This window comes from Rattus rattus, chromosome 5, assembly GCF_011064425.1.
Source record: "Rattus rattus isolate New Zealand chromosome 5, Rrattus_CSIRO_v1, whole genome shotgun sequence".
In the NCBI taxonomy this organism is placed as follows: Eukaryota; Metazoa; Chordata; class Mammalia; order Rodentia; family Muridae; genus Rattus; species Rattus rattus.
In genome coordinates, this window is record NC_046158.1 from 124,198,308 (window position 1) to 124,221,809 (window position 23,502).

Genomic DNA, 23,502 nt, shown 5'->3' on the forward strand with positions numbered 1-23,502 from the left:
ACAGCTCTCTAAATCTCCAGCCTACAGCTTCAAATTCTTCAACTTCTGTAAACATAGTTCAGAAAGTCCAGGAACTACACTAATCATGTTCCTCACAGAACCAACTCACTTCTCTCTACAGTATTGCTCTGTATAGACTTTTATTGTTGCTGTGATGATATAGCTGACAAAAAGCAACTCTGGGGAGGAAGGATATATTTTAGCTTGCAGTTTAGAGAAACAGTCTATCATAGTGGGAAGGCATAAAGGCTCACAGTTCAGAGTCTAGTAGGCTGGGAAAGGCATGGAGGCAGATGGCTTAGTCTATAGTGTCAACCACAGAGAAAGGGAAACCAATACTCATCTGGCCATCTCCTTTCCCCACTTTATTCAGTCTGGGTCTCCACTGTAGGAGATGGTGCCAGCCATTTTAGGGTTCCTTCTTCAGTTACTCCTGTCTGGAAATGCTCTCTCAGATACAACCAGAGTTGTGTTTCTTAGGTGGTTCTAAAATCCAATAAGTTGAGAATAAATATTAGCCATTACAATATGCTGGGAGTCTTGTAAAACATTTTGAAACAGAAAAAGGAAATTATATTTCATGGACTACTGGACATTTTGTGAGATGTGCTGGTGTCATCTGAGGGTTGTGCACTTTTATACTTTGCATTACTATACAACTCAGTATAGACAGATTAACTTTAGAAAGTTGACAGGTATAAACACATACAAAACTGAGGCCCATAACAATGAATATAACACTGTATGGTACAGAATATAAGTTTTTATGAGATTTTCTTAAGACCAATTTGAACATCTCTATTGGTTTCCTCATTAATATGTGAGTTAAGTAAATTATTTGGACTATCTTGTTTGTGTAATATTAAAAAAACCTTTATTTATCTATATCTATATTATTATTATTATTATTATTATTATTATTATTATTATTGTTGTTGTTGTTGTTGTTATTTTTTTTGTGGAGGGGGCATTGCCATGGCGTGGGTGTTGGAATCAGAGGTCAACTTTTGGAAGTGGTTCTCTCCTTCAGTAGTTGCGTGGGTTCCAGGTTCTGCTGAGCCATCGAGCCATGTTCTACACTTAACATTTTCACTAAGATTCTAGATAGAACTGGGATTCACATCACGAAAGAGCACATTACAGGGTGTAATTTAAGCTCAACTGTTTCTTTTCCCTTGGGTCCTAGAAGGCAAATGCTAAGTAGAGGGTACTGCTCCCCTGGCTTTCTTTTCTTCTTTCTAATGATTTTCAGTTCTTCTTTCTGGTTTACTCATGGCTGTTAGTTTACTCTCCTCCCACTGATAGTACCAACAACCAGAAATTTGGTTTTGCCAGGCATTTCCCTTTAAGGGAACAAAAGTTTAAAGAGGTAGTGTCTTAGGTAAGAGGTGGCAGCAAATCTAGTTTCTAGTGCTCTCTGACTGTCTCTGTCATTCTACAAGACAATCAGACTGCCACACCAACGGGAAGAAGTGTCTTTCTTCTTCTCTAGTGCACCAAACTTTTATCTTTCTGAATTTCTTTTTGACCTGGGGCTGAGAGTGTAGAACTAAAGCTGTCTGTTCTTTATATGTCAATGTGTCTGCCGGGCTAGAATGAAAAAGAAAACATTTACATCTATTTCTATGAGAGAACAGGATATCTTGACACCCTTGTTGAGTCACACAATAAGTCAAATCGTTATATTTCTCCAATTAAAAGATCTTAGTTACAGAAAAAAGTACTTTTGGGGGGGTGTTTTGTTTTTTTGAGATGAAGTGTTTCTGTGTAGTGCTGGCTGTTCTGGAACTAACTCTGTAGACCAGGCTGGTCTCCAACTCACAGATACCTCCCGTAACTCTGCCTACCAAGTGCTGTGATTACAGGCATGCACCATTACTGCCCTGCAAGTATACTCATATAAATAAAATACTTTTAAAATTTCCCCAAGTAAGGACATTCAACCTTTTATACTTTGAACATGAAATTAAAAAAAAAAAATCCGTTTTACAGAAATTACTGGAAATCATCCAGGTTCAAAAACTGAAAGGGAAATCTTTGACAAATAAAATCACATTACATTAGTGTTTGTTATTTTAAAAGATACTTCTTTTTCTCATCGTTCGATATAATGAACATGTATATTTTATTTTACTTGAATATTTTTCCTTGGGAAGAGACAACTTTACATTTCCCAAAATACTTAAGGTTTTAAATATGCCATCATTAACATTATGGTAAGATGATGAAAAATATAAATTTATTTTAAAAAGCTTTGAATGCGAACAGTAATATTTCATAGTAACATCTGTTTAAACTAAGTCCTATGATTTGTAGACTTCAAAAACTTTGATTTAGCTGCTGTGGTGGCCTGTGATTTTAATCCCAGCATTCAGGAGGCATAAGAAGACAGAGGAAAAAGGAGCTCTGAGTTCCAGGCCAGCCAAACCTACATAGTTAGGCTCTGTTGTAAAGAAAATGGTATTATTGCATTACTAGTAAATTGGGTTATTTAATGGATACTTTTTGGATGTCTAAACATGTTTTAGCGTTGTAACTGTAGGATTTTAGTTTGGAGATGAAGAGTTGGTTGAGTGATTGAGTGTATACTTCTGGAGTTCAGTTCCCAGCCCCCATATCAGGAGGTTCACAACAGACGGTAACTAACTCTATAGGATCCTATGCCTTCTTTTGGCCTCAGCAGGCACTACACACACGCTGAATTTGCTGATCTGTCTGACTGTCTGCCTGTCTGTCTGACTGTCTGCCTGTCTATGCCACTTGTAAGAAAGTGTAAAATGATTGCGGCGGCCACAGAAAGTTGTGTTACTCATCAATACGGACTCTGTTAGTTTCCTTAAAGGATTGAATAAGACCGTTCCTAGTTACTCATCTCCTTGCGGGGGAATGGCAGAAGATGTTCACCAGAAACAGTTTTTATGGAGCACAGAAACCATAGCAGCAAGTGAGAAAGTAAGTAACTGCACCTGCTGAGCAGAAAAAGAACACCAACTAGCGGTGAGACTCTGTCACCTCTTAGCCCCTTCCCTCCGGCTGAGGGCCTCTTCCGGACAACTTGGACAACTTCAGCTTCCTCTGGGGCTACGCGTCACTTTTCTCGGTTCCCGGTAACTAGGTGATGAGAGGGACTTCCCTCTTAGGCAAACAGACGTCATGTTGTGTCAAGGAGGTTTCCTGAGAAGTGCTGGATCCGTTTGGATGACGGTCTCGTAGGCGCCGTGGTTCTATTCAGGAGAAAATTTTAAGAATATATTTGAGAAAGTATGTATCCTATGGAACTCTACATTCTAAAGTTTATAGGGTGAGAAACTACTGCTTTGCCCTATTCAAAGATGGAGGCGCAACTTTTCTGACTGTTTCATTTTCTCCTGTCTGCCAGAGAAGCGCTCTCTGATTGGCTACAGCATGGCGCCGCGAAATGACGTTTTGGAGCAGTGACCAATCGACTGTGAGCTGAGGTGGACTTGGCGGTGGAAGCCGGAGCTGAGCTCTGCTGTCCGTGGGGCGCGGAAGGCTCTGTCCAGGTGAGTGGCTCCGGACAGGTGAGCGGCTGGTTCTGCCGTAGTGAGTGGGTGCTTAGGAAGAGGGCGGAAGCCAGAGATGACGGGGCAAGGTGGGCTTGCTTATGGGGGGGAATCAGAGGGAATCGATGACCCAGAAGCCGGCTGAAAGTTGACTCATCCGCACCACGCCTGATAGCAGACGACCGATTTCTGACTTCTTAGCCTTCAGAATTGGGGTGTTGATGATGGCTTGAACATCCAAAAGGACCGAATCCCCATGAAAATCTTGAATTTTGTTTTGTGTTAAGTGAAACCAGAACCCAGATCTTCAGTACAGGATTAGGTGTTTAACTGTGTCTACAGTTGGTTACTAAGTCCTGGAAAGTTATGTGCTGGAGAGATTAGAGTGGCTAAGATATTTTATTGGGTGCCTTTCTAGGCCTTTCTTTTACCCAGTCACTCAGCCAGTCAGTCATTCTCTCTTCATTCACTCATTCATTCATCCATTCGGCTATTTACCTCTTCAGATACCCGTATTCGGTGAGAATTTGATAGAAGCAGTGGAAAATGTACATTTTTCTCAACACATAGAATTTAGTAAAAATACATAGAGCTTCAGAGGATTCATGAATTCACTGAAATCCTCTGTGGATTGCGTGTCCCGGATTAAGAAACTGGTTTAGAAGGTCGAGGAAAGGATGCAGTGGGAAATAGGGAGCAGATGTTATGAGTTGATGCTTGGGGACGTGTACATTTAAGTAAAGAACTTTATAGAGGGGTTACCATTATTTAGTGGGGTTTGCTGAAGTATCTACTGGAAATAGTGATGGTAGAATGTACTGTGACTTACTTGCTAGCCCCTCACCCAGGTGCTTTCTGTGTAGTCAGTGTTTCATCTTCCTGAGTTTGCCAGAACTAACAAATAAATGTGTTAGAGTTTCAGTTGGAACAGACATTGTGTGGATTCTGTATAGTAGAATAATTAATTGGTTTTTCTTGGTATGTAAAATTGTTCTCGTCCAAATTATTTGCAGGATATATTATCCAAATTACATACATATAAGTTATATATATATATATATATATATATATTAATTTTTTGGATGGGATGTCCCTATGTAATCTAGGAGGCTTTGAATTCCCTTGGTTCTTCTGCCTCAGCCTCCTGAATATGGAAATTACAAGAATATGCATCCATTCTCATTTCATAGGTTTAGTTTTCTTGTTTTCCTTTTTAAAAAGTTTATTTGCTTGAACCTGTGCTTTGTCTGTGCACCTGTCAAGCCATTTATGTTGGGGGTAGAGGCAACTTTTGTGATATTGGGTCTTCCATCTTTTTGTGGGATCTGAAGATCTCACTCAGGTTGTCAGACTTACGTGGCAAGCACTTTACCCATTGGACCAACTTGCTAGTTCTTTTTGCTCTCCTGATTGGCTAGTTCAGTCGTTCATGTGTCAGTGTATTTTAGATCATGAATAGAATGCATTTGCCTAACAACCTTGGGTTATCTGAGTCTGAAAGCTTAGTCTGAAAGACTAATTGTTAAAGAGTCAGAGTCTTTAAAGGATGAGCATTAGCAAATATGGTAAGGGAGGAGAACATGGTGATATTCAATACAAAAGCAAACTTCCTTTCATAGTGTTGGTATGCCCATTAGAAATGCTTCAGTGCCAAGCTGCTTCCTGTTAATAACCGGATTCTCAGATCAGCATGCAGTTCTTTTCTCCACAGTCAGCGAAGTGGTGGGCGTGGCAGGGGATACAGCATTATGACAAACACACAAAAATCAAGGCTTGGAATGTGACATTTCATACGGTGTTTACTTTGATCAATAAAGAAAGGAATAGAATCAGGGATATTGTTGGATGATAAAACAGAATTTGAGACTTACCTTTGGACACACGGTTGAAACTGGCTTGTCTGAGAAATGTAGCTCAGTGGTTGAGTGCTTGCCTAGCATGCACAAGGTACTGGATTTGACCCTTAGCATCACAAATAAATAAATACTAATAATATTCAACTACACACAGTTAACAAATGGTCAAGTAGTTCACCTTCTGACCGTGTTTATCACATGTTTTCAAGTTCTACAGAGATGGTTTGAGAAAGTGGGCTGATTATTTTATTTTACTTTTTTGCCAACTTGACACAAGCCATTGTTATTTGAGAAAAGGGAACCTCAGCTAGGCCTGTGGGGCATTTTCTTGATTGATGATTGATGTATGAGGGTCCAGCCCACTATGGGTGGTGCTACCCCTAAGCAGGTGGCCCTGAATTGTATAAGAAAGCAGGCTGAGTGTGCGTTGAGGAGAGAGCCAGAACACAGTGTTCTTCCGTGGCCCCTGATTTGTTCCTGCTCTGACTTTCCTGGAAGATGATGGACACTACACAGAAAGCACTTGGGCACCTTGGGGGTGGGGTGGTGAAAGTTGAGATAAACCCTTTCTTCTTCGAGTTTCTTTTGGTTATGCTGTTTGTTATAGCAATAGAAAACTAAGAAAGGAAGAGTAATCAACTTTGGGGATCCGAGAGAAGGTAGTCACTGTTATCCTGCAGTGACAGATTTTTCTAGACTAGGTATGTGTGAAATACTATGTTATAAGATCATTTCTTTTGTTTGGGACTGAGCACTGGGATTTCTGGAGTGAACCTTTGCACCTGGCTTGGAACTATTTTTTTTTTGAAGATCAGCTGAGAATTTTGCATATAATTAAAACTTTATCTTTAGTTTCCTTTTAGACCATGGCAACATATCTGGAATTCATTCAGCAGAATGAAGAACGAGATGGCGTGCGTTTCAGTTGGAACGTGTGGCCTTCTAGCCGACTTGAAGCCACAAGAATGGTTGTTCCCTTGGCTTGTCTCCTCACTCCTTTAAAAGAGCGCCCAGACTTACCTCCTGTACAGTATGAACCTGTGCTTTGCAGTAGGCCTACCTGCAAAGCTATTCTCAATCCACTTTGGTATGAATCCTTTTAGAAAACTGGTAAAAATAATGAGTATAGTAAATTGTTGTCTTTTTGCAAGTCTTATGAAAGTCACTTGATTATTTTTGTCTTCCTTTTTTGTGTTTTTTGTTTTTTTTGAGACACGGTTTCTCTGTGTTGCCCTGGCTGTTCTGGAACTTGCTCTGTAGACCAGGTTGTCCTTGAACTCACAGAGATCTGCTTACTTCAGCCTCTTGTTTGCTGGGATTAAAGACGTGCACCACTCCCTCTACCTCCATACCGACCCTCCCCAGTGAAAGTTACTTGCTTTTTATAGGAGAGATTCAAGTTGAGATGAGAAGTAGATGGTGAGATTCTTAGAGGATGAACCCTCTTTGGCAGATGCCCTGGACAAATCAGAATCTATCTTTTTTTTTTTTTTTTTCCAGGGGTGTAGCCCTATGTATCCCAGGCTGTGCTGGAACTTACTATGCAGACCCAGCTGGCCTCTAGCTCACAGAAATCCTCCTGCCTCTGACTCCCAAGTACTGAGATGAAAGGCATGGCTGGAAGAAAACTGGAGGATAGAAAGAGTTTGGAGTTGTCCTTCCTTCCATCCCTTCCTTTTCTTTCTTCCTTCCTTTTTCCCCACTTTCAGATTATCAGTTTGTTTCTGGACTGATTATAGACTTAAAGGGGTATCCTTTGAAGCATTAAAAAAATATACAGAAAATTTGCTCTTTTTGTATGTACCTTAATGATGATATAGTATGTCTAGAAGAAGTACTTTGCAGAAGAATTGGTTTCTTTTTTTCTTTTTTTTTTTTTTTTTTTTGGTAAAGATTATTTGTGTGTGTGTGTGTGTGTGTAAAAACATACGTGCTTGCACAAGTGCACATGTATATGTGCATGCATCTGTATGTGGGTGCCTATGGAGGCAGAAGGAGTAGAACTTGGTGCTAAGGTTCCAGGTACTGTGGGCTGCCTGGCCTGGATGCTAGGAACTAAACTTTGTTCCTCAGAACAGCAAGTGCTGGTAGCCATGGACCTGGCTTTCTAGCCTTGGCCGAAGAAATTTTAACTCCTAACAGTTTTATTATTAGGTGTAATTATTATTTTTTTTTCTTTTTTCTTTTTTTCAGAGCTGGGGACCGAACCCAGGGCCTTGCGCTTGCTAGGCAAGCGCTCTACCACTGAGCTAAATCCCCAACCCCATAATTATTTTATTTTTATCTGAGACTCTATTAGTATATTTGGACACTATTGGGAAGAATTTTTAACCATTATTATTTTTTTTAAAGATTTATTCATTTATTATATATAAGTACACTATATCCATCTTCAGACACACCAGAAGAGGGCATCGGATTTCTTTACAGATAGTTGTGAGCCACCATGTGGTTGCTGGGAATTGAACTCAGGACCTCTGGAAGAGCAGTCGGGGCTCTTAACCGCTGAGCCATCTCTCCAGCCCTTAACCATTATTTTTTGAGATAGATGTCTATGTTGCATAAGTGGGTCTCGAATTCTAGTGCTGTGTGACCCCCTAGCATCATGGGGAGGAAATAAGGCTGCACCACCATGCACGACTGAAGGGATTTTGAAGCAAGTTGAGAGTGTTGAAAATTTTGTATGTTGGAGCACTTTTACCTTTATGTCCCTTTGCTTTTATTTATCAGGCTCATGTTAGGAATGCCTCAACTCTGCTTTACAGTGATAACACTGTAAAGTGATAGCTGTTGTCTGTTAATATCCTAGGTACAGAAAGGGAGAGGAAGTAACAGATGGTTTTTCTTGAACCATTTCTACCCTGTTTATCAATGGCCCAAGTGTGAAATGTGCTTTTATCATTGAAATTAAGAGGTTTGACATAGGGGCTGGAAGTCGGTGGCTCAGTGGCTAAGAGTACTTATTGCTGCAGCTCGACCTTTCTCAACCTCAGAAATGGGGGATTCTTTGCCCTCTCTGACCTCTGCTAGGCATGTACACATAAGATAAAACTAAACATCTTTTAAAAGGTTTTACTTTGAACAATAAAAATGTTGGATAAATCATGATGACCAGGTTAAAAAATAGAATGCAAAAGGAAATAGCCTATAGCTTATATGAGTGAAGAAATTTTAAAACATGATCTTGGAATTGGAAAAGATAGAAAAGAATTTACTAAGTGCAAATATTTGCGGGAAACTCTTGGTGTGCTTGATAGCCAGTTTTCCCTGCAGTGCAGTTCCACCAATCCGTTTGTATATGCACACTCAGAAACGGACATCTATTTAATTTATGGAACTTTAAATCCGCATTTGCTTGCTTTCTAGCTTGAAAATACATATGATATCTGATTATAATATTTATTTATCTATCTTGCAGTCAAGTTGATTACCGAGCAAAACTTTGGGCCTGCAATTTCTGTTTTCAAAGAAATCAGGTATGTAATTTAAAATAATATGTAAGTTTATATTTACACATTTTGTTTTGGTTGACTGCTCTGGGAAAGATTACATTAATTTAAATTTCTATCTACACTTGCAATTAGCAGTCTTTGGTGCACTTACCTAATAGCTTTTGTGAGGCACATTGGTGTTGAATAGTAGAGGACGTAGAATTGTCTTTTCTTTAAGGTTTTGATAGGAGGTGAATATGTTACCTAAAGAAAATAGGTCTGTTCATATTTTATTGGACGACATTACATTTTCATCTTGTAACTTTAGGGTTCCAGTATCAGTGTTGAGCTTCTTTTGCTTGAAAAGTTTGCTGTTGTTTGTTTTGGGTCTCTATGCGTAGCCCTGGCTGTCCTGGGTCTCACTCTGTAGACCAGCCTGTCCTAAAACTCAGAGGTCCACCTGCCTCTGCTTCCCAAGTGCTGGGATTAAAGGCATGTGCTGCTGTTCCCAGCGGCTAAAGGTTTTTAAACTAAAAGAAAGCCTAATGCCAATGGAATGTTCCCTTTCTTTCTTTTTTTTCTTTTTGGTGTTCAGATCAAATCTCTGACCTGTGTATGCTAACTGAACAATACCCACAGCTAAGACCTCCTTTTAAAAGTAACTGCTGTAGGATAAGATTGTTCTAAAACTGGATTGTAGTAATTAGTGCACGACTTATTTGTAAAACACATGGAGCTATCTATGTGCTTAAACTGGGTGACTTTTATGGTATGTAAATATACCTAAATAAAGTTGATAACACTAATTATATACAGAAGTCAAACAGCTCCCAAGCTATTAAGGACATGTATTTACTCCTATGCTAATCGTAACTATGATTAACTTCATTTTCAGATAAAGCACATACTAGGTTCAAGGATGACAAGCACAGTATAAGCAATATACAGTTGGTGACTGTTTTCACTTTCCTAAGCTTGTGAGGTTTTCTTTACAGAGCACGTATATCTTAGTTAGGGTTCCACTGCTGTGAAGAGACACTATGACCACTCAACTCTTATAAAGGCAAACATTTATTGGGGCTGGCTTACAGTTTCAGAGGTTCAGTCCACTATCATCATGACAGGAAGCACAGCAGCCCACAGGCAGACATGGTGTTGGAAGAGCCTCGAGTTATATATCTCCATCTGAAGGTAGCCAGGAGAAGATTATCACACGCTGGGTGGAGCAAACACACACACACACACACACACACACACACACACACACACACACACACACACACACACACACACAACCTCAAAGTACTCCCCAGAGTGACATACTTCCTCTAACAAGACCATACCTACTCTAACAAGGCCATAGGTCCTAACAGTGCCACTTCTCAATGGGCCACGCATGCATACATATGAGTCTGTGGGGCCACAACTATTCAGACCACCACAGTGCATTATTCTATTGATAATAAACCTAATAAAGACTTTATCGACTATATGTGCTTTTTCTCCTCCCAGAGTTAAGAGCCTTGTGTGTGCTAGGGAAGTTCTGTATCACTGAGTATGTCTTCACCTTTGTACAGATTACTGAAGACAGCCTCAGAATATAATGTGCAAGGCAAAGCTTAAGCACTGTGTCTTTTTTAAAAAAAATTATTTATTTATTTATTTATTTTTTATTTTATTTATTTTTATTTCATGTGCATTGATGTTTTGCTTGTATATTCATATGAGGGTGTCCGATGCCCTGGAACTGGTGTTAGAGACAATTGTAAGCTTCCATGTGGGTGCTGGGAATTGAACCCAGGTCCTCTGGAACAGCAGCTGGTGCTCTTCACCACTGAGCCATTTCTCCAGATTTTTTGGGTCATATATTTTGAACCATGTGAACTTGGCTGTATGGATGGGTAGGTGAACAGGCCCTTTCTAAGTAGTAGATATTTTTAAGGTTATAAAATCATAGACATGTAAGAGATTTAGAAACTTTGAGTGCTTATATGTATGTATTAGCAACATGTTTTATGTTTTGTGCTTTCAGAAAATAAATTTTGTAAACAGAAAATAAGTGTACCGTGCACAGCTGGAGCTCAGAAGCTCCACTTTCCTAACAAGGATGTGCCTAGGCTTAGTCCCCAGTACAGAGGAAAGTGTGGAACACCAGACTCTCAGCCCTAAGTAAATGTTGTTTCCTTTCTTCTTGTCAGTTTCCCCCAGCATATGCAGGCATTTCTGAGGTGAACCAGCCTGCTGAATTGATGCCCCAGTTTTCCACAATCGAGTACATGATCCAGGTAATTTTGTCATGTGTTTAATGAACACTGTTAAATTGAGTTTCTTTGAAATACTTAGAGTCCTGTGTCTCTCACCTGTTCTCAAGAGGAAAAGCTGGTGTCCCTGGGAGCAGGATTCTAGATGGTATGTTCTAGAACATTTGTGTTACTTGTATTATTTTCAAGTCTTGACCCAGGCTTCAAAAAGGATGGACCTGACCAAATTGAAAGCCTGTCCTCCTCAGCTTTCCACATGTCACCTGAAGATACTTCATATTCTAGGTGGTGGACTTCAGCGTACAGTGTTTCCTTCCTGCCGCTGGTCTCTATCTACTAGAAGGAAAGATGGGTTTTCAAGGACCACCTTACCCTGAATTAAATCCTGTAGTCTGTTTTCTTTCCTAGCTACCTGCTCTTAGTAGTCTGGGATGTAAGTTTTTCACCCATGCGCCCATTATCTCTTTCTCTTGAGCATGATTTCAGTGAAATCAACAACCAAATGCAGCTGAAGAGATGAACAGTGCTGGGGGCTAGCCTGGGCTAGAAAGGTCAGACCCACCCCTTCCTGTTCTTATCAGGGACCTCTTTCTTCCACATTCCCTGTCTCATTTGGTAGACCATCCATTGATGCATTATTCAGAACATACCTAGACCCCACCTACCACTCCTTTCCCAGCCCTAGCCATCCTGGGCCATGTGCCTCCTCTCATTAGCTACATTGACAGTCTCTTGGCTGTTCTTCATCTTTGTTTGTGTTTTAGTCTTAACCCAACAGTCAGTATAACTCTATACAGACATATGTTTGGTTACTGATGGATTGAATCGGTCCCTCTTCACCAAAGCAAAACGCAGTCTTCAAGCCCCTTGTCTTATTTCCTGCTATGTCCTTGCCCAGCTCCATGGGCCTTCTTGAATCCTCAAGTGCCACACCTGCAGGAGGGTGTTAGAACTCTTTTTGCTCTGCATTGCTCCCCATTTTTCTCCTTCCTCCACACAACCATAATTTGTTTGTGTGTGTTTGTATGCATGTGCTTGCATACATGTGTGTGCACATGTGTAAGTCTGTGTGTGCATGTGTATGAGAGTGTGTGCTCATGTATATTTGTGTATGTGTATGCATGAGTGCTCATGCGTGCATGTGCATGTATGTGTGTTTGAGTGTGTGTGTGTGTGTGTGGGGGCATATGTGTGCATGCGTGTGTATGCTTGTGTGTGAGTGTGTGCATGTATGTGGGGGCGCTGTGCGGAGGTCAGAGGACAGTTTTTGGAGCCAGTACTTCTACCTTTTGGGTCTTGGGGATTGAGTGTAGGTCATCAGGCTTGGCTTGGCCTTTAACTGCTGAGCCATCTAGTTACCTCAACTTTTACCTTTTTAATGAAGCTGCCCTCATTTCTCTATCTCTTTATTTTTTTATTTATTTACTTTTCGAGACATGGTATCACTATGTAGGTCTGGCTGTCCTAATATTCAGTATATAACCAGGGTGGCCTCAAGCTCACACAGATCCATCTGCCTGTTTCTCCTGAGTGCTGGGGTTACAGTCATGGGCTAGCATCCCCAGCCATGATCTCTGTTTAACACAGGGACCTGGCATCTCCCTCCTCCTTCACTATTGCTGCCCCCGGCTTCCTCCCCTTTGCTGTTCAGTGTTGTAGCCCAGGGTCTGCAGTAATGTCTGGCACATAGGAGTATTGAATATTGAACACATTTTTAGTTTTATGTTTGTCTTGATAGACTTTGGGCTCTCATCATTTGATGATGAGGTAATCAGTTGATGAGGTAAAGCTGCTGTAGGTTCTTACTATATAGCTCTCCTCCCCTGGATATTTACAGGCGTGGAGACTTCCTATATTGTACCTGATTAGTCCTGTGGAATGCAGATTTGTCCCTCGTGAAGAGGTTTATTATTTACTTTTCGTGTTCTTTCTGTGCTCCCTGGTTATGCCTATGTGCATGCTGATCATCACGCCATTTTTCTTTTCCTGAAGAGAGGTGCTCGGTCCCCTCTGATCTTTCTCTATGTGGTTGACACGTGTTTGGAAGAAGATGACCTTCAAGCACTCAAAGAGTCGCTGCAGATGTCTCTGAGTCTCCTTCCTCCAGATGCCCTGGTTGGTCTTATCACTTTTGGGAGGATGGTGCAGGTTCATGAGCTAAGCTGTGAAGGAATCTCCAAGAGCTATGTCTTCCGAGGGACCAAGGATTTAACTGCAAAGCAAATACAGGTTAGTACCTCATAAAGAAGCAGGAGCAAGGGTGGGTCTGCAACGGCATTATTTACTTGTAGTGTTAATGGGGATTGGATCTTTCTGTTTTTCACTTTTAGGAGATGCTGGGCCTGACCAAGTCAGCTATGCCTGTGCAGCAAGTCAGACCTGGTCAACCTCAGGAGCAGCCTGCTGTTTCCAGTAGGTAAGACAGCAGGGTGCAGTGTCATGCTTTGTGGTGGGCCTGCCTAACAGCCCAGGTGACAAGGGAGAGCAGCCCTAGGACTTCTGGGTCCATAGTTCTAAGAAGAAAAAAAAATAAAGACCAAACCAGTAGATACTCAGTTCTTCATAGAAATGTTCCGACACGGTTCATCCGGTCTCCTCATTGGCACATGGCTGTTATCCTTCATCTTTAAGTAAAGCAGACAGAACATAAATCACTTCTGTGGGTATTTTTAAATAAGCCTGTGAGGAGGCACTCACTTTGTCAGTGTATCGAAAGCTTCTGGTTGCTGGAGACAGCCTCCTCTCTGTTCAGAAACCAGAGTTTCTCTCTATTCAGCTGCTGAGGCCCAAGCTGGAAACAGAAGCTTCAGCCTGGAGAGGACTCTCCACATAAACGGGCCTCAAACAAACGGGAGCCACACTAGGCTTATCATTAGGGTTTCCCTGCTGCTTAAAATTTAATTAAACTTACTTTTCCCTTTTCAACTTGGTTTTTTTATGATACATGCATAAGTGCGTGATTATTAGATTTTATGGCATATTTCACACTAAAATTGCTTGGAATTGCTTCTGTATTTATAGAGATCATTTTGAAGGAAAAAGTTTTGAGTTTTTCCTATTGGATAATTGTTTTGAAGAGTGGTTAGTTGTGTGACCTAGGGTTGAAGGTCAAGGTACTTTATTAAATCTCAACTGATGTTCCCTTTTGAAATCATACAGATTTCTACAGCCCGTTCACAAGATTGACATGAACCTCACAGATCTTCTTGGGGAGCTGCAGAGGGACCCATGGCCCGTAACTCAGGGGAAGAGACCACTGAGATCCACTGGTGTTGCTTTGTCCATTGCTGTTGGCTTGTTGGAGGTAATTCAGATTTTTATAGAGACCTATCAAATCATACAAGCTGTTCTTGTTCTTGTTGGCTTTGTTGGAAAATTTCTTGTGCCTCAAGTCAGCCCTTTGTCTATGTATTAGAAAATGTTTTGGGCTGGGGAGATGGCTTAGTGGTTAAGAGCACTGACTGCTCTTCTAGAGGTCCTGAGTTCAAATCCCAGCAACCACATGGTGGCTCACAACCATCTGTAATGGGATCCGATGCCCTCTTCTGGTGTTTCTGAAGACAGTGACAGTGTACTCATATAATAAATATATAAATCTGTTTTTTTTAAAAAAGAAAATGTTTCCGTCATTATTATCCACATCGAGGAGGAACTCAGTATTTTGCAAATACCACAAAGTTTTCATGAAAAGCTAAGGGAATTAGGGTAGTGGAGTGCTTTTACTAAAGTAATGGAAGTTTACTGGTTTGGAGACAGTAAGATATACTCTTCTCCCCCACCCCCGCATGGATGTTACTCTGCAGCAGAACTAGTGCCAAGAACCTGTGAGGCAGCAGGAGTGTGAGGACAGTTGGTTGTCTCTGGAGGATTTGAATATAGAAACAAACCGTGCTCAGAGGTGGAACTGTATGTTTCTGCCACAGTCTTTACGCTAACTCTATTTTTAGGGTACATTCCCAAATACTGGAGCCAGGATCATGCTGTTCACTGGTGGGCCCCCGACCCAAGGACCTGGCATGGTGGTTGGAGATGAATTGAAGACTCCTATTCGTTCCTGGCACGATATTGAGAAAGATAATGCACGGTTCATGAAAAAGGCAACCAAGGTAGGTACCCTCAGATGCCAGCTGTACTTACAGTCGCACAGCCAGGTGTGGACTGCTCCAGATCAGTGATGTCCGCTTGCTGAGGTCAGCAGGTGCTTGTGTAGTGACAGTCTTCCAGATCTTGCCTCTTTTGAACTCACTGACCCCACCTGACTGATTAGAGTGAGCGGCTCTAGAGTGTTTAAAGAGTTTTGACTCTAAGGCTGCCTTTTGATTTTACATGGCTGTTTTATAGGCGGTGAACTCTGTGCTCCCGTTGTTGATAAGACCCTTAGGTGTGGTAAGATGTGCCTTGGGAACTATGCTAAGAGTTTTCTTTCTTTACAGCATTATGAGATGCTTGCTAATCGAACTGCTACAAATGGTCACTGCATTGATATTTATGCTTGTGCCCTTGATCAAACTGGACTTCTGGAGATGAAGTGCTGTCCAAATCTTACAGGGTAAGAGGTTCACATTGAACATCTGGGAAATAGGGAAGGAATGAACGATGGAGTTACAGGGGTGAGTGAATGAACGATGGAGTTATAGGGGTGAGTGAGGCCAGCTTCGGAGTTTTCTGGTGGCTCTGAGGTTTGGAATGGGTGACTGGAAAGGGACTGTGGACCCTGTGGAGGAAGAAACAGTGCTTAGAAGAGGTCTCAGGATTTCACTGGGAACAAGTTGCATCCGAGTAACTTTGTTAATTTGTCTCTTCTTTGGAGTTGTTAGACTTGTCTGCAGACTAGGCCATCAAGCTGGTATGCAGTACCTGGCCTTCAGCAGGGCACTTCTTTGTGATAGAGAGTAAATGCCATCTGAGTGTCAAGTAGTTAGAAGAAGCTTGACCTGGCCAATGGCTCTGTGATTAATGCTAGTCACACTGTCACCGTATGGGTACACTTGTCAACAAGTCATATTGTCCTCAAGTGAAGTCGTAGAATAAATTCTCAGCCTGCAGTGATGGCTGGCCTAGGAACCTTAGGCACTCATGGGAACTGATTAGGAGTGTTCTTTGGTTTTCCTCAGACCTCTGCATCAAGAGCTCTCGGGGAGCAGCGGTGTAGATTGGGGTGTTCATGAAAGTGCGAGAAGCACTGAGGTGGACACTGAATCCGAAGCTCAGCTGCACATTAGTGTCACCTAGGGAGCGTTAAGAGTGAAAGGGCAACCAAACAAGCTGCTTTGCTGTCATGTTCCCCACTCCCAGTCCCCAGCAGCCTAATATAATGAACATGGGCGTGGCTTGCATATCAGCATTCTTCAAAGTTTCTGTCCTGTGATTCTAACATAGATCAGAGTTTGAGCATACACAGCCTTGGTTTCGCTGGTTGCTCAGTAAAGTGCAACCTCTCAGACCTCATTTCCCACTTGCTAAATCAGAACCTACATCGACGGAATACGCACGCACGCACTCACGCACGCACGCACGCACCAGTGTGCACATGTGGTGGTCGCAGGACACTGTGTGAAGTTAGTTATCTTCTTCCACTGTGTGGAACTCAGATTGAACATCTCTTGCTTGGTGGCAAGCACCTTTACTTGTTGAACCATCTTCTGGTCCAGATTTCTGCCTTTCTAATCAACCTCCATAGTGATTCTTCTCTGCTCTCTTAGGGGAGGGCATAGGAGGTAGAGTCATTTGAACGTGTTTTGGAGTGGTCAGATGTACTAGAGATGAGATACATGTATTGTTGAACATGGATTGGAATAGCGTGAGTTCCCACTGGTCCTGGTGGCAGACCTGTAACACTAGCACTCTGGAGGATCTTGAGATCAAGGCTGGCCTGGGCTGTATAGCAAGAAGTTGATGTTACAAAGAAAAGCCCCTTTTCCAAAAAAGACAAAAGCCAATAACACAAGTGCTAGCAAGATGGCTCAGCAGGGAGGTGCCTGCCTGCCACCAAGTCTGAGGCTTTCAGTCCCTGACCCTCAAATGTGGAAGGAGACACCAACTCCTGCAGGTTGTCCTCTGACCTCTGACCCCTCCATGACATATGTCCACCCACACAGAAACTTACAAATACACACATACAAGGAGATGATGGACACATGTAATGGGTGTGGGATGGGAGGGAGCACTAAAACAACCATGAAAACAATAGCAGTCCATGGTCTGGTCTAGGAGGATTATTTCAGGCAAAGTCACAGTGACCCCAGGCTGAGCTAGAGGGGTAGTAGAGGGTTTTCCTGGAAAAAGCACTGGTGATCCCTTAGTGCTGGGTTTCCTCGCTGAGATGGTGTGCTTTTTCCTTTAAACATTCAATTTACAGGGGGCACGTGGTCACCTGGAGACACCTGTCAGGGAGGGAGGAAATTCTGTGTGTGTGTGTGTGTGTGTGTGTGTGTGTGTGTGTGTGTGTGTGAATTGTTTGCGAATCTTACGGGAACAACCAAAATGGCTTCCAGTCCTTTGAAATGTGTACTCTCCCCCTTTCTTATCTAGAGGCCTCATGGTGATGGGAGACTCATTCAACACCTCTCTCTTCAAGCAGACCTTCCAAAGGATTTTTAGTAAAGACTTCAATGGAGATTTCAGAATGGCGTTCGGTGCTACACTGGAAGTCAAGGTGCAGTAGGTTTCTAGAAAAGTTTGATTTTAAATTAGCTTATATAATTAGCTTATAGCATTTTCATACATGCATGATAAATATTTAATTATTTATTATTTACTTGAGGCAGGGTCTTACTGTGTGTATCCTCAATTGGCTTGGAACTCACTAGTCTAGAACAGGCTTGCCTCGGACTCCTAGAGATCTGCTGCTTCTCCCTCCAGTGTGCTGTATTGTACGTAGCCATATGACAGACTTTTGAAACTTGATTGGGATTAGTGTGGCTCAGTTTGACCCTGCAGCCTCAGCTGATAGATATAAGCTTTAATGACCACTTAAAAGGATCCAGTAAGATGGATATCACGAAGTATGTGGTCCACTGTATTCCTTTCTTCTCAGGGATTACCCATGTGTTTTATTAAGGTTCTAAACAGAAAGTTTCTCTTTCCCCTCAGACCCTGCTCTGTTGCACCCTGGTTTAGGATAGGTAGAGTTAGTTGGGTGTGTGGTGGGTGTTGGTTACCGTACTGGGGCTTAAAGACAGACAAGTCACACATGGTCAGTATCCACCCAGCCATCGGTGTGAGCCACTGCACTGCAGAGTGGGGTTTATATTTAAGAAGAACGCTGGTGTTCAAATACTTTGTAGGAAATCAGAGTCCTAGACAGCTGAATCTTAAGTAATTGAGAAACCATTAAAAGGGGCTGTTAGAAACTTGGTTAGAGAATTAGAGAAAAGCATTAAATTATCTACGGTAGGCTTTAAACAGTGTCTTTACATGTTTAAGGCATTTGCTTCATTGCTTATTTAGCAGAGTTGGAAGTTGTTAAAAAGGGGGTAGGGAACTGGCTCTGTGGATGTAGTGTCTGCTGTGTAAGCATGAGTGTCTTGAGTTAGGACCCCAGCATCTATGTAAAAGCTAAGAGGAATGGGTTGAGCACATGCTTTAATCCCAGCACTGTGGAGGCAGAAGCAGGTGGATCTCTGAGTTCAAGGTCAGCCTAGTCTACAAAGCTAGTTCTAGAACAGCTAGGGCTACACAGAGAAACCCTGTCTAAAATCACCCCTGCCTCCCCCAAAAAGAGGTGTGGACTGAATTCATTTTATTGAAATGAACTCAGATTTTAAAATAATAATTTAAGAAAAAAAATTAAGAGTCAGAAAAATCTGTGAGTTCAGAGCCAGCCTGGTCTATGTAGTGAGTTCCAGAACAATCAGGACTACATAGAGGTGACATGCCTCAAAGAAAAGAAAAGGAAAGAAAAGAAACGAAAAAGATCTCCGTTGGTCTTATCATTTTGTTAGGGTTTGTGAATTCAGTATTTTTAAAGGAATACAAGACAATGTTTACTGGATAGAAATATGTAAATAAGTATGAATATGCATGGTATTTGGAAAAGAATGTAATGCAGTTGGTAGAGTTGTTACCTTTCATATATAACAGTATCAAAGGTTGGAAATGAATAGAGTTGAAAATGCCATCTGGCCAGGTGTGGTGGTGCCATCCTGTATCCTAGCATTTAGGCAGAGGCAGGAGGATTGTGAGTGTAAGTTCACTTGAGCTATCCATGGATTTCTAGGCCAGTCTCAGCTACTTGGGGATCCTGCTTCAAATCAAACAAAAGAACTTTGTCTTGATTTTGAGATGGTCTAATGAACTCAGACTGGCCTCAAATACACTCACTATACATCGAGGCTGTCCTTGAACTCTTCACCTTTGCCTCAGCCTGCTGAGTATTACTATTGAACCATTACACCTGGTCTTCTGATGGACTTTCTACGGTGGACTTTGTTGATGCTTTAACCAGCTCCTAGTGTTCTCGGAAAAGCCTGAGTGGGCATTTAGATAGTGTACTCCATTAGCGATTTTCTCTGGGAATTTTCCTCTAAGTTTGTATTGTGATTGTAGTAGCAGCAGGCTGACTGTTAACTTAATGTGTGATTTGTTTTAGACCTCTCGGGAACTGAAGATTGCAGGTGCCATTGGTCCATGCGTGTCTCTGAATGTGAAAGGACCATGTGTGTCAGAAAATGTAAGGAAAATCACCTTCTCACTTGCCCTGTAGTAAACTCATTAGCTAAGTCAGACTGTGATGATCTTGTATTGTATCACGGGAGGTGGACTTGTCTGAGAGGAGCTCTAACCCTCACTGATGACAACTCTAAGAGGTATTGTCATCTGTCCTTCTGCTCACTGATATGTCTTTGACCAGAGAAGAAAACATGGAGTCAGGGAGGTTAAGTTAACCCTTACACAGCTGCTGATGAAGAGGACCCAGATCTCAGGTTCCTCCCACAACATCTGATATGTGGATGCTGTCTCACTGAGAACAAAAGCAATTCCCTACAGCAAATTCAGAATTCTTCCAGAATAACCTGTGTGCTCCATATCTTAGAGTTGGTGCCCCGTCTCACTCAGCTGATAACGAGTGAGACCTCTTAGTTGGTCGGACAGTGGATGGGTGATACAGATGCATATGTATTGTTAGTTATGAGAGCAAAGTGCAGGCATCCCCTTGCGTAAGTAAGTGGCTTTGCTGATAGTCCCCATGCTGTGAGCATGCTTTAGCTGCTAGAAGCCACAGCACCTGATTTATGTGGCCTCTTCTGCATTGGTTACGTGCAGTAAGTGTAACCTCAGAATATGAAAATGTATCAGTGAGTGTTGTAAGTGAGTTGCACTAAGTGTAACCTCAGAATATGAAAATGTATCAGTGAGTGTTGCACCAAGGGATGAAGTCACAGATTCCACTTTGATTACTTTGATCCAGAGTAAGCCCAAGTTTGAGCTCTTCACTTCTCTCTGTTCTTCTGTCTGTCCATAGTTACTGGTCTATCCGTGATCTCCATGGGTGTCTAAATGCTGTCTGGTGTCTCACTTTCCCTTTGTCTGTCTGTGGTCTGTATTTACTGAACAACCCAGGAAGGATCCCATGGAGAAGGAAGAGGGTTTCTTTACAAAAGTCACTAACAGGTTTACAAGGGGAGAGGTGTTTTTACTGACCCCAAGTAACCCCAATTTGCACTCAGTGCTGCAAACAAGCTATGCCTAGATGTTGTTTCTAAGATGCGCGGTGAGTATTTGTTTTATAAGGTCGTTTCCAACATGTTGGCTGTTGTTAGCTGCATGTATACATATGTACACGTGTCTTACTCCGGCTCAGGAGCATGGGAGAGTATATAATGTAAGATTAGCTCGGTGCATTAGTTCAGGTGTAAAAGCTGACTCATGGGCTGTCCAAGGCAAGTAAGGTTAGTGTTACATTGTTATTTAAGGTTGCACTCCAACACACTGATTGCACAGTAGGTTAGCCTGTGGTCAAGAGGTGTATTTGACTGTGAGGTCCAACAAAATTTCAATCCTTTAGAATCCAAGAACTTTTTCCCCCCTATAAAATTGTATCACTGCAGTCTCTGAGGTGTCCTGGGATGTTGTTACACAGTCTTGTCCTTCCCTTCTTGTCATCCACAGTGGGAGGTGGACGATAGAACTGTTGTGGACTTAGGGTGCATACACTCACTAGCTGAGTGGCCTGGGTACAATTCTTAACGCTTTATAATTGAGTGTTTCTAGAAAATGGGAAAATAGCAATATCTACTTAAGAATGTTAGGAGTGAATGAGGTTGGTCGGTTGGCATACTTAGGACCAGACACACTGGAGCCCTATACAAGTTGTATATCTCTTGTATGTCAGAGCCGACACTGGCAGTGACTATATAAATGAAAGTTTTGTCGAGCTTGGCAGGGGGGGTCACTATTTGTATACACGCCTCTGTAGTCCTTGGATGAAGGACTTTCTGCCCCAAAGCCCATCTGAAGGTTGTTTGTCTCTGTGTGCCAAGTGATTTGCACCACCATTCCTGTTTGCGTGGAAGGGTTTTGGAAGGCTGCCCCACGCAGAATACTTTCTGTGAGCTGGAAAGTCTCCCTGGCGAAGCTTCCTGCAGTGGTTTTAAAAAGATACTTTAAAACTTGCACCACACTGATTAGTTTCCATTTGAATTCAGCATTGAAGTTTTGGTTGGAGGGTGAGGATGCTTTCAGGGTTAAGGAAAGCGCAGCTGCAATCATGCTGCAGTCTTAGGAACAGTACATGTGTTCCTGTGTACCCATCTTCTAGCACCACTGGGAGGTGTTGCGGCATTCCATAGCAGTTGGTGCTGCATTTGCCCATTGTGTGTAGTTATGACCTCCTGGTATGTTTGCTTTGCCACCATTATTCTCAGAAACCTTTGGAAATAATTTTCAGATGTCATAACACTTGGTTCTTAAGTGATATACAGTGTGTGTGTTTTAAAAATAAGGCTGTTATATCATTTCCTCATTGTCAAGTCTGTGAAAATGAACAATGATCTCGCAGTAGCATCTGGTACAACACCTAGCCTGCGCTCTCGCCCCAGTTTGCTCCCAACTGCTCTCTGTGGCTCTCCCAATCCCACCAGCGTTGCTTTCAGTTCCGTAGCCTTAATTTCTCAAGCCCGAGCCTAGCCTCACCTTTTGGTCTCTTCTTTCTGTTTCTGTGCTTTTATGTTTCCAGACAGTGATGTTGAAGGCAGTGCTGAATATCTTCTCTAGAGGAGTCTGCGGTCTGGGGCATCTGCTTCTGCACAGTGGTATTTAAGCTGTTTCTCTCCTCCCTGTGCTTGAGTGAATGCAAGTTAGGGTTAAAGATAAAACTGGAATCTGCTCAAAGCTTCTGTCTGTCCCTATGATTTCTAGTTGATCTTCAGCTCTGTTTTTTTATCTAATAGTGATGAAAAAAGCAATTGCAGCTTTTAAACCAATTCTCTTCGTGTTCTTCCCCAACATTTGACATGATTCTTTGTTGACTTAAGTATTATATGCTATATATGTGTTTTATATATATGATGTATTAAGATGATTTAGAGTGCCTGTATAAAAAGGTTAATTTAAAAAATACTATAAATGTAAACATCAAGACTCCTTCTGGTTTGTAATTACACATTTTCTAAATGTTTTTACTAGAATTTAAAATTTTAGCTTGGACCAAATGTTCAAATGTGACCTACCCCGCTCATTTAGTGTTTCTAATTCCTGGTTTCCCTCAGGATTTATTTTCATATGTGCCTTTTGAAATTCCCCTCTCATCCCTAGGAGCTTGGTGTTGGTGGCACAAGTCAGTGGAAGATCTGTGGCCTGGATCCCTCGTCTACTCTTGGCATCTACTTTGAAGTTGTCAATCAGGTGTGTAGCAATATTCATGTTACAATTTCTTCTGATTTATTAGGATGTACTGTGTCCTGGCTTGATATACCTTTGGTATCCTGCTAGCTGTTGTGTTAATTTGGTGTGCTCTTTTAAAATTCCCTCCAGCATTTAGTTAGAATCAAGCAGCAAATTACTTTGCTCCTTTATTGTTGATCTGACAAGGTCCTGAGATGAGTACTGGCTTTTCTTAGCCATCATAACTCATGAATTTTTGAGGGAATCAGTCTTTTCCCAATATTTTGTTATGAGAAATCACAAATATCCAGAAGAGTTGGTAAGACTTGTACAGGAACACCTGCATAACCACTACTTAGATTCTATAATCTATTTTACATAGTCGCGTTGTTAACTGTCTCCATTTTATTTTCTGTGCTTTTGTGGGTGCAGGGGAGATGAGACAGGGTGTCTTGTAGACCAGTGTGGCTTTGAGCTTCGGATCCTTCTGCTTCCATATTCAAGTGCTGGGATCGCAGGTGTACATCGCCACACCTGGGATCACAGGTGTACGTCACCACACCTGGCTTATTTTTGATACGCTTCAGAGCAACTTGCAGTCACCCGT

The 23,502-nt window shown here is 41.9% G+C and overlaps 1 protein-coding gene across 1 annotated transcript in view; it reads left to right on the plus strand.

The window, feature by feature from the left end:
• Positions 1-3,091: 3,091 nt before the first annotated feature.
• The window catches only part of Sec23b (SEC23 homolog B, COPII coat complex component), a 38,059-nt gene continuing 17,648 nt past the window's right edge, over positions 3,092-23,502 (plus strand). Inside the window, exons 1-13 of the mRNA XM_032904335.1 lie at positions 3,092-3,261; positions 3,380-3,524; positions 6,233-6,467; positions 8,799-8,856; positions 11,010-11,096; positions 13,065-13,301; positions 13,403-13,488; positions 14,232-14,376; positions 15,020-15,178; positions 15,506-15,621; positions 17,604-17,727; positions 19,663-19,743; positions 22,827-22,916. Of these exons, the coding sequence (XP_032760226.1) occupies positions 6,247-6,467; positions 8,799-8,856; positions 11,010-11,096; positions 13,065-13,301; positions 13,403-13,488; positions 14,232-14,376; positions 15,020-15,178; positions 15,506-15,621; positions 17,604-17,727; positions 19,663-19,743; positions 22,827-22,916 (1,404 nt within the window). The 5' untranslated portion in view covers positions 3,092-3,261; positions 3,380-3,524; positions 6,233-6,246. The remainder of the gene's footprint in view (positions 3,262-3,379; positions 3,525-6,232; positions 6,468-8,798; positions 8,857-11,009; positions 11,097-13,064; positions 13,302-13,402; positions 13,489-14,231; positions 14,377-15,019; positions 15,179-15,505; positions 15,622-17,603; positions 17,728-19,662; positions 19,744-22,826; positions 22,917-23,502) is intronic.